This window comes from Haliotis asinina, chromosome 16 (genome assembly GCF_037392515.1).
Source record: "Haliotis asinina isolate JCU_RB_2024 chromosome 16, JCU_Hal_asi_v2, whole genome shotgun sequence".
Lineage (NCBI taxonomy): Eukaryota > Metazoa > Mollusca > Gastropoda > Lepetellida > Haliotidae > Haliotis > Haliotis asinina.
Window position 1 is genome coordinate 43,522,085 of NC_090295.1, and position 12,204 is coordinate 43,534,288.

Below are 12,204 nucleotides of genomic sequence, written 5' to 3' on the forward strand. Positions count from 1 at the left end.
CGCCATGCTGCTTGGTCTTTTTTCAAGTTACATACTTGTACCAGGTAACAGAACGGTACTAATGCACAGCACTTTGGACCAATGGCCAGGGTTACTGAGATCTTTTTCTGCTGTTAGATATGCAGGAATGCAAAGTTGTACCCCTTTGTCCATGGTTCAGTGGAAACATCCTTCACTAATAATTTGTCAACCAATCAGATCAAATGTGTCAGTCACAATAACGAAGCTGATATGAAACCCATCCATTTTCAGACGTCATGCTGAAAGATGCCATGTCTCTGTTGTAGAGGGCGCAGATAGCCTGTTGTTTGTTGTAGCTATACATGTGGCAGTTTCCGTGTGCCTGACACTGTGTGCCACAGTGTAAGCCACTCCACGCCTTGGTCTCGTACAACAGCCCATCTGAGTACCTTCCACTCCGACTAGCAACTCCATACAGCGACTCATACCCCTCACCTGCAAACACAAATGTATTTTTAGAGTTATGATAGCCAAGAACTGTAAGAATTTTACCGTGGGCGATGCTTATCCCCCTCAAGCACTTTGTCGGACTGATTTCCCAATATGTTCAGTTTCCAATATCTTCACTGAAACGTGCAACAATATCTAAACGCTCTGGATCAAAAGTCACTTGAGTTAAGAGCAATACTTTTCTACCCTAAAATGGACCATGTCAGCTCACAGCAGTTGTCTTGCTCATGTCGTTGTACCTCAAGAGACGCAGACATAAATTAGTCATGAGATCTGGTGTAAGTCAAGTGCCAGTGGTGCGAACATATCAGCACCAAGGGCTGGATTCGCATGACACCAGGGGCTGGATTCGCATGACACCAAGGGCTGGATTCGCATGACACCCATGGCGAAGTTGGTATTTGGTTGTTACAATGGTGGAAACACGAATCTGTTCATTAAAAAACGAAACAATTTCAAAACGAGTGGTGTCGTCCTAGGCAGATGCCTTAGCACAACTGTGGCTTGGTTCAGTCAACGCAGAATGGTTAAAATGTAGAGATGGAAAAACCCAGAGTTTACAGGCAGGTTGTGTTGTACACTAGCCGGGCAGTTGAAAGATGCCATTGGGATGAACTAGATCCACAGATATAACCGCGTTTGAGAAGACATACAAACATGCATAATACAATGGTAATATAATATAATGGTAATACTACGTGAATTGTCTATCTGTCACGTGTATTGGTCTCCGCCGTAGGACACAGAGGACTGGCAGTTAACTTTCACATGTTATTTCGTCATCAACAAACCAATTCATACTTCAGTTCAATCATTGCCTGCTGTTTCTATGCTGTATCTAAATACTCAAAGCAGGAAAAAACTTTATCTCCTTGTTGTTCTATGTCGCCATCACAATCCTGCACTTCTCATTGCATTCTATGAGACAATGCACCATGTAAACATAGCACCGATCTGTTTGATGAATTGCTGAAGTTGAAGCCATTGATCAGTCATTATTTTTGAACTGCTTCCTACCTTTGCCCCGAGGCGGGAAAATAAATGATGCAGTTTAAATACTCTAGAAGGTTATGGCGTGTAAAGATTGAATTTCGCCAGAAATAAGGACGTGAGTGCTTGGTGTTACACAAATACGGTTTGACACACATTGTGCCATGGGGACTGAAACCATTTAGAGATGTCTACTAGTTTGGCGGTTTGTCCGTTAAAATAACTGTAAAAATGAACATAATGTCTTCGTTGAAATTCGTTGAAATGGAATTTTTGTCATATTAGAAGATAAATGATGAAACCCGTGTTTTTATTTAAATTTCGGACAAAGTAATTATTCTTAGGCTTGCAGCATGGTTACCTTCCCTGAATAGGTAGATACGGCAACGACATCGCGGGAGAGAAAAATACATTTTTCTTTTCTCGTCAAGCCTTTGTAGTTCCTTCTTCTCCGGCACAATACGTTTAATGAAGAATGGGAATCGTACTGTTTTTTTAATGAAGCCCAGGGGTCCAAGACAAATAGAACATGTCAGCAGGTACATGGCGGAGACAACATGGACTCAAGATATGGATCTCGCCTACATGCTGTACGCAGTTGTCACGTTAACTGTCAATATGATGATGAGTCACAGTCTACCGATACACACTCTTTATCTCGGGCATATTTTCTCTAATTTACCCACCACGGACAATTGTAATTATTGTCAAGAAATTTCGAGTATGTGCACGTGCGAGATAAGTTGCACGGACTGTACAATGTGTACATTTGATTCAGCGTAGCGATGACAAACAGTGTCACCGCTTTCGAGGCAAAACTAGATAAAGGTGAGAACTACTCCACCTAAAATAATGTGATTTTATTTGGAATGGATATGGAAGGACGGTATGAAGAGTCTAGTGAATCCAAAAAAACAACAACGTTTATTCATTTCTACAAATGCAGATGATAGTCCTTTTGACACTGTCCACAGATTGGGCACAAAGTGTGAACAGGGGAGAAACCCGCCTATCGTGATGTCATCTCCAGAGACGACAAACTCGGTGTCCTCAACAAGGATAAGTCACAGCTGAAAGGCAACACAACATTCAAAATATCTGAGAGCTCATCTCCAAAAACAATACTCTGCAAAAAAGGTGACTTTTTAGTGACAGTTCTGAGGACCTAATCAGATTCGCCGGAGATATACCCGCACGGCATTGGATAGGTCATGCAACCAGTAAGCCTATTGTGTTGGAATGTGAACGGCCTATATAGCAAACTACCTCACCTAGGTTTTGTAACTTTATGTCTAAATGTAATATCATATGTTTGACCGAAACGTGGGGCCAAATGTTATGATGGCTTTAGTAACTTAATCGCCTATCATACAGCATTTCAAGCAGTACGCTATGAGGTAAACGACGTCGACCGGTTCAGCGGTGGTATCGCAATATTTATGCGTGACAGTATTTCAGCTTTTTTCCATCGTGTACGCTAGAGGTGGGTGGATACCGTGTTTCTTGTGTCCACTCAGGCAAAAATCTTATTCTGAGTTGTGTCTATATAACACCGGAAAAAAAACTTACTGTAACGATGGGGTTCAACGATTGGAAAGTAACATTGTGGCAATGAAGACCGAATTTCCAGATAGTCACTTCATTACATGTGGCGATGTTAAGAGCAGAACTGGCACTGACCTAGACTATATTGTCGATGATACGGTTGATTTTCTATCTTTGGACGAAGATACCTACGGGGAACTTGATGCCCGACCACTATACCCAGATCGTAAATATATAGATCTTGTTGTCAATAATTATGGAAAGGAATTATTAGACTTATGCAAAACCCTTGGATGGTACCTATTAAATGACAGATTACCAGATGAGGGGAGTATATACATATACCTGTTCTAGCACACCAGACTACATTGCAGTGTCAGCACGGTTAAACAGTTATGTAGAGGACTTCAAGAGTGAATGAGTGAGTGAGTTTAGTTTTACGCCGCACTCAGCAATATTTCAGCTATATAGAGGCGGTCCGTAAATAATCGCATCTGGACCAGACAATGCAGTGATCAACAGCATGAGCATAGTTATGCGTAGCTGGGAACCGATGACATGTGTCAACCAAGTCAGCAAGCCTGACCACCCGATCCCGTTAGATGACAAACGAAGTCATCTTTTATTGCAAGCATGGGTTGCTGAAGGCCTACTCTACCCAGGACCTTCACGGGTCTAAGGAGCGGACAAAATTCACATTGTTTATATTTGTAAACGCTGTGGGGATATGCGTCAGCGTTACATTCCAAGGGGGCGGTGGGGTAGCCTAGTGGTTAAAACGTTCGCTCGTCACCCCGAAGACCCGGGTTCGATTCTCCACATGGGTACAATGAATGGAGGCCGTTTTCTGGTGTCCCCCGCCGTTGCTGGAATATTGCTAAATGCGGCGTAAAACTAAACTCACTCACTCACGTTATATTCCAAAAAACGGTCCAAGGATATTATTATTCACTCCCTAGCATGTGTGCATCATCAGACTTTAACATTATAAAGCATTTTGTCCTCGAACATGTGTATTCTGCTCCTGTTAGCGTTGTTGTATGAAAATGGTTACCGTAATCTCTATTGTACCGCCTTGTACTATGGGTTGCGTGGCATTTATACAAATAATTCCTTAAATCCTTCTTTTTCTTCTTCATTCCAACAGAGTTGGCCTATCGCACACTATAACTAACCATCAAAAGTTTAGATCTACTTAAAGCGCTCACTATATGCTACGTATATGCAGATGGTTATATCGAAATGGACTTTTCCACTAACTTGAAAGAATCAATTGCAAATCTTATGCAGATGAACTGTAAGAGGATCATGCGTGTAACTGGGGGAAATAATGTACACATCTCGTAAATGTGAACAGCTGCGTTTTGGTGCAAAGCTGTGTAAAGAATTTGCTAAATTTCACTGAGTTTCATCATTTATTAAACTCATGACAACAATCTTTTCAACGTGACGAATATGTTTTACAATACATCCGTTCATGTGTAAACCGTAAACAATATGCATGGTTTTGCAAAATCTAGTTAAGAATTGTTGAATGAAAGGAGCACTTACTTTTACACTAAAAGTCTAAACATTTATATTATGTGTGTGGTGAACCTGACAATGTATCATTTACCTGCTCAGGGAAGAAGGCGCTGAGGAAGAACCTACCCAGAATGTACTCCACCGTGTATAAATAAGATGACACACTGAACACCTCAATGGGTCTGTTGATTGGTTCATCAAACACCAGCTGCGAGCCAACAATGCGACCTTCACCGAACTTCAGACGACCTTCACCCCACTGGAACCAGAACCACCTGAAAACATTTGTAGCACGGCATTCGTTACATTCTTCACGTTGGACAAGTTTCACATTTATCCAGACACAGTATGGGAGATATTCTTTCGTATATGCAGTGGATACTAAACGACCTTCCGTTCCGAGTTTGGTACTAAATCTTGAAAGAGTTAAATAAAAATGGTATTTCCAACGTGAAGAATATAACGAATGTGTAAACGTCACTTGATATGCAACAATGGACGTCGCCATAGCTTAGTGAGTTAGACTCGGTGTAGGTAGGCGATTATTTGCGGACTCTTAGAGTGGATCCAGACTCGATTATTTACAGACCGCCACCATATAGCCGGAATATTGCTGAGTGTGGCGTAAACCTAAACTCACGAACTCACTCACGAACTCACTCACTATATTGTCAGTGTAATTTATTTGTCCTGGTTTCTACTAATCCTAATTAACAAATCTTTGCTGGTTTCACACTGTATTCTCTTACAGACCGTTTCCAGTTCCACCTTTATCGTTTCAACATGATCATCAGTGTCAGGAAGAATGTCGTTTGTAGCATTGCTACATAAGATTAATGACATCGTGAAGACGGGACATTTCGTCGCCACTTTAATTGTAAACGAGTTGTTTACAATCACTTCCAAAGAAAGCATGCACTGGCTTGTCAATATTAACTCTAATCACGGGATTTTAACATTTGTGTTCGATCAGTTTCTTCCGATCGAAAATGGCTATCCAATTTAAGGATCACATAGCATGCAGAAGCAAGCGTTAGTATCTCAATCTTGCAACGGGTGAAACATATGCTGACGAATGTCTCCATGGTAACTGCGTTTCTGTTTGCACAAGGGTTTGCATGTACGTGGAAACCCCAGTTTCCAGTTTCACCTTTATCGTTTCAACATGATCACCAGTGTCAGGAAGAATGTCGTTTGTAGCATTGCTACATAAGATTAATGACATCGTGAAGACGGGACATTTCGTCGCCACTTTAATGCTCCTGAAACTCCACCACCTACATCAATACATTAATGCATCTGAAACTCCACTACTACATAAATACACTAATGCCCCTGAAACTCCACCACCTACATCAATACATTAATACCCCTGAAACTCCACTACTACATAAATACACTAATGCCCCTGAAACTCCACCACCTACATCAATACATTAATACCCCTGAAACTCCACTACTACATAAATACACTAATGCCCCTGAAACTCCACCACCTACATCAATACATTAATGCATCTGAAACTCCACTACCTACACTTGCAACTCCACCACCTACATCATTACACTAATACCCCTGAAACTCCACTACTACATAAATACACTAATGCCCCTGAAACTCCACTACATAACATCAATACATTAATAACCCTGAAACTCCTCTACTACACCAATACATTAATGCTCCTGAAACTCCACTGCCTACACCTGAAACTCTTCTACCTACACCTGAAACACCACTACTTACAGCTGAAACTTCACTACCTGCACCTGAAACTCCACTACTTACAGCTGAAACTTCACTACCTGCACCTGAAACTCTACTACCTACACCTGAAACACCACTACCTACATCAATACATTAATGTCCATAAAAATCCACTGAATACACCTGAAACTCTACTGCCTACACCTGAAACACCACTACCTACATCAATACATTAATGCTCCTGAAACTCCACTATCTACACTAATACATTAATGCTCCTGAACCTCCACTACCTACACTTGAAACTCCACTACCTACACCTGAAACACCACCATCTACACTTGAAACTCCACTACCTACACCTGAAACTCCACTACTACATCAATACATTAATGCCCCTGAACCTCCACTACCTACGTCAATACACTAATGCCCCTCAACCTCCACTACTACTAGATCAATACATTAATGCCCATGAAACTCCACTACTTACATCTGAAACTCCACTACCTACATCGGAAACCTCACTACCAAAACCTGAAACTTCACTACCTACACCGGAAACTCCACTACCTACACCGGAAACTCCATTGCCTATATCAATACATTAATGCTTCTGAAACTCCACTACCTACATTAATACCTTAATAGCCTTCATCGGTAAAACATTTTACAACAAACAAAAGGAGTTGTTTACAATCACTTCCAAAGAAAGCATGCACTGGCTTGTCAATATTAACTCTAATCACGGGATTTTAACATTTGTGTTCGATCAGTTTCTTCCGATCGAAAATGGCTATCCAATTTAAGGATCACATAGCATGCAGAAGCAAGCGTTAGTATCTCAATCTTGCAACGGGTGAAACATATGCTGACGAATGTCTCCATGGTAACTGCGTTTCTGTTTGCACAAGGGTTTGCATGTACGTGGAAACCCCATGTGAGAAGATGGGGGATTAAAAATTAAGCAGTAAGTAGGCATTGCCTTGGGTAAAAACTGGCAGTGGAAAAAAAGCAAAATATCCACAATACAGAAACGAAGACCTCCACAATAGCCATCTCTCACTTTGCGTCACGCAACAGTCCAGGGACTCCATACTCCGTCGTCAGTGTTTCAGGTGCAGCCGATCATGGTTTACCTGAAAACAGGCGGGGGGTAGCCGAAGATCCGGGGTTCGATTCCCCACATGGGTACAATATATAACGTCCATTTGTTAAAAACAGCTTTTTGTCTTAAGTAGAGGTGCTATTCAAAGTTTTGATTCGATTTATTTTCTTTCTAGCAAAGGTTACGTCAATTTACACATTTGGAGCCAAAGACCTGGACAATAGTTATTTGTTTAATCAATAAACTGAACATGTTATAAGGATTAAATTTTGTTTTTCTAATTTGGGCATCTCCAACCGTATTTAGTTCTAGTATGACTTGCTATTACAAGGACGAACCAGTTAAATGCTGTAAACCACAAAATGCTATAAAAGAACGAATTTTCACACAACAGGTTTATTAATATGTGATTTTATGGAAAATACAAACTTCATAAGGAAACAATAATTCAGATTTTGACAAGTTGTCTTATTCACACATGAACGACATTATGATGCCTTCTCCCTTCCCTGTCAACAGTCTCGTTCAGATAGATGGCCAGCTAGAGGATCGCGTTATTCCTTTAACTCGTTCGTTGATCAAACCGAAAATAATGTTAACGAAGTTCTAAGATGCAGAATAAGAAAGGTACCTGACATTGTAACATCTACTCACACAAGCACTGAAACAATTGATTCCTTCTTTCATCAGTCTAAAGTCGAAAGAATTCGGGACGTTTCTGACATTTAAATACACGACTTTCTTACGGAAAATGAAAACGAAAAAACGAAAAACCCAAAAGACGAAATATGGCATTACTTTCGCTCTCACTCGTGAAATATGGATTTTTCTGACACTCGTTTCGTGAAAAAATATGATACATTCGCTTGTGTATTAATCACTATTTAACTCGCTCTAAAAAAAAAAGAAGAAATGATCGATAGTTTTCAGATCTTTGGTACACTCTCCATGATTGGGGTATTATTTGATTATAAAAAGGGAAATGCAATGTGATATTTAATTCAGTATGCACACATTGTAAAAGAGTATCACAGATGTCATATTTTTTTAGATACGGGGGAGTATCTGCATTTATGTTTACATTTAAGTTGACGTTGTGAGCTAAATGTTTGTACTTGTCTTGTTCACCATTTGTCTCATGGTTTGTAAAAACTCCCGTAAATATTACTTTCTTTTTGTAATCTGGATCAATTATAGGGACGGAGGTTTTACGGGACAACATATTTCTGTAAACGCACAGATATGTAGTGTTTTTAGTTGGACAAACAAACACGCTGGCAAATGCACGATACTGAAAAACGAACATTTTTCTTCAAGCTATCTACCTTTGATTAACAGTAAAGGTCAGGCACGAAATAATTTATGTATGTCCGAAGTGTGTGAGTGGCGACGGACATAACTTGCGTACCTTTTTCTAACATTTGTTGTCTTAGCTGATTTTTAGTGATTTATTTGTGTAGATCCTCAGCGGTATTTGGGCTTCTGGGTCAAAATGGAATCTGGATATGCCTGGTGTTGAAATTTAATCTTCATTTCTACTAAATCCTTAGAAGTAGACACAATTTATCCTAAGCATTGTATGAAAACTATGTTTAATATGATGGCGGTATGTAAACATATTTTGGTCTAAACATTTGCAAAAATCCATACTGTAACACATTATAAAATCAAACACTCTAAATCTTTGAAAAAATGGATAATCGTTTCAGCGTTGGTAATATGGGCCTTTTGGACATTCGGTGATCTTACCTGAATTCATCGCGGTTTATGCCTCGAGGATTTGGGAAGAATATCTCAGTACTGTAACATTCACTGCACTGTCTTAACCCGGTCTCTGCCCTCTTCCAGGTACCAATCTCATAGGAGTTGGTGGGTGTTCCGTCCCCTAACCACACATGTGGGTGGTCATAGGCCTTGATTTGCAGTGGGAGAGTCGTACACGACCTGATGTCGACGCCATACTGGGAGGTGTTGATGAACTTCCAGTCTCCAGGTGACGTTATGTGTAGAGAAGCTAAATACAGACAAGATTTAATTGTCGCGTTTCCAAACACGAACATTACCTTTCAAAATTTATAACAGGCATTCATACAGACTACAAATATTCTGACCAATCTGTAACATATCCGCAAATATATAAAACACAGTTTGATATGATCACCTTTGATGCTATGGAGCGACAAGCCGACCAAGAGTAGAAACTGGATGAACCTGGAAGTCATTGTTTGAAGACGACTTTGTTCTTGTTCTGCTTCACAGGAGTCTGCAGCCTTCTGCACAATACGTTCCTCGAAACGATGAGAATTTACAGATCAATATGTGCTTGAATCAAACACTTTTTTGTCACATTTCTCCCATAGGTGCTATAACATGAATCCATAATGCAATGTTTGTCTTGATTGTGGCAATTCTGTTCCAATTTATTGAGAACTACCGTTACATACAATCATGTGATAACAAATCCTTCTATTACACTTGTCGTATTCGAAGACCGTCAAGTAAATATTTAGAAAGCGCGGTCAGTCTGTTAGACCAGTAACCAACGTTTCAACTTATGTGACAATTACGTCCTATACAAACAACCATCTGTCATTCGTCCTTTATTGTAGGCAACTCCGCAAACATAGGTTCTCTGCCGATGGAGGGGTGGAAACGGGTAGACATTTGTAGACAATGCCAGAGACTGAAACATATGCAAATCGCTCAATATTCTTTACAGAAATCCGGGTAATATTTCACAGAAGAGATCAAAGTCAAATAAAACTAATCCAGTCTATGTTGTATTAATGTATTGATATAATTTTCTTTAAATGTGTGCTCTGTCACACAAGGAGGGACGGGAAGCAACCTGTGGTAGTAATGAGCTGCGTCTCAAATGACATCTATAAATATTGATAAAGTAATGTCATGATAATGTACCGATAATGAAAAGATTGTGTTGATTGATCAGTACAAGAGTATCATTACTTTCCCTGTGCTCCCAAGCCATGAAACATTGATCTTGCTATCTAATACATACATTGGGGCGTCTTCCACGTCGTCGTCAATAGACATGCTCATCAACAATTGCAATGCAGTAACATGACTGATCAGAAAACACAGCCGTACGAAGAAAGTGAGTGAGTGAGTTTAGTTTTACGCCGCACTCACCAATGTTCCAGCTATAAGGCGGCGGTCTGTAAATAAACGGGTTCAGCAACCCGTGTGTGCCATAAATGCGAATATGCTTGTCGTAAGATGCGACTAACGGGATTGGGTGGTCAGGGTCGCTGACTTGGTTGACACATGCCTTCGGTTCCCAAATGTGCAGATCGATGGTTTTGCAGTTGATCACTGGAATGTCTGGACCAGACTCGACTACTTACAGACCGTCGCCACATAGCTGGTATACTGCTAAACTCACTGACTCAATCACCCATTCTTCATGTTCTCAAACTCTAGAATGCTAATCAGACAAGCCGTCAGCTTTGTAGGATTCATCAGTTTCGAATTTCTTGTCCCAAACTGGGCATTCTGAACACCCTCACTGTGAAGCTTCTCACTAGCAGTGAGATCACCAAGCCTTTAATCAGAGTATGCTGAATCTGAGATCATATTGTTCTTTGCAATGTTGAGGGAAAGCAAACTTTTCTGTTGTCTGAATATCCTCTCTAGATATATAGCAGCTAGTTTGAGTATCATTCAGAATAACTGATGAGACCTGTTTGGTAATTCAATGAAATCATGGACATCACTGAATACTCCGCCCCTTTTGACACTAATTTGATTGAAAATACTGTTTGTAAAATATACATTTAGGAGATTCATTAACAGATGAGAACCAAGATTGTTTTAAGTTATCACCTAGCCTTAGCTATATAGCTTGAAAAGGTAGACAAATTATTCGGAGCCACATTTTAAATTTCTTGGCTTAACCAAGCGTAAACAAATCCGTATTGAAACAGGGTGTGTCTTACTTTTGTTGACCAGTTATTATAGCCTAAGATATTTAGTGATCTTGACATAAATAACACTGACGTGTGAGTCTATTTTGTAGCATATGTATGAGTCTGCACCAATATTTAATCACTCTTGGCAATACAAGTGCTGTAATGGGAGCCTGCCACATTCTTCAAGAACCATACCTTTTGATGTAGGTTGTTTTACCCTAAGTGCTGTTTACAAAAAATACTTTGCACTGCCTCTATTATTTCAGAGTGAAAAGTTCCCCAGGTTACAGAGCCATAACGAAGAATAGGCACAAACATCGAATCACACAAACATACGTAAGCACCCACGTAAGCACGCACACACGCCAAAACAAACAAACTGTATGGGTTAAGGTGTCAGTAAAACATTGCCTCAAGAACCATACCTTTTGATGTAGGTTGTTTTACCCTAAGTGCTGTTTACAAAAATTACTTTGCACTGCCTCTATTATTTCAGAGTGAAAAGTTCCCCAGGTTACAGAGCCATAACGAAGAATAGGCACAAACATCGAATCACACAAACACACGTAAGCACCCACGTAAGCACGCACACACACGCATACGCCAGAACAAACAAACTGTATGGGTTAAGGTGTCAGTAAAACATTGCCTCACTTTACATCACACTTACTTTTAGAAAAGTGTAATACGTAATGGATAACAACTTCTTAATTTCTATGATGCGACGTTTCGGTGTAGCTTCCCGTACCGTTATCACTCTTGCTTGATAACAGTATAAGAAGCTACTGCGAAACGTCGCATCATAGAAAATAGAAGCTGTTATCCCTAAGGTATTACGTTTCTATTATCCACCAACTTCTAAAATGCCAATCAAACAGTGGGAGTGAGTGAGTGAGTTTAGTTTTACGCCGCACTCAGCAATATTCCAG

The 12,204-nt window shown here is 40.1% G+C and overlaps 1 protein-coding gene across 1 annotated transcript; it reads right to left on the reverse strand.

The window, feature by feature from the left end:
* Positions 1-208: 208 nt before the first annotated feature.
* On the reverse strand, positions 209-9,586 carry LOC137267566 (uncharacterized). Its single transcript, XM_067802048.1, has 4 exons — positions 9,508-9,586; positions 9,096-9,360; positions 4,657-4,805; positions 209-456 (listed from the first exon to the last, which is right to left on the reverse strand). Exons 1-4 carry the CDS (start codon positions 9,566-9,568, stop codon positions 209-211), a joined length of 723 nt encoding a protein of 240 aa, XP_067658149.1. The 5' UTR covers positions 9,569-9,586.
* Between the last annotated feature and the right edge of the window lie 2,618 nt (positions 9,587-12,204).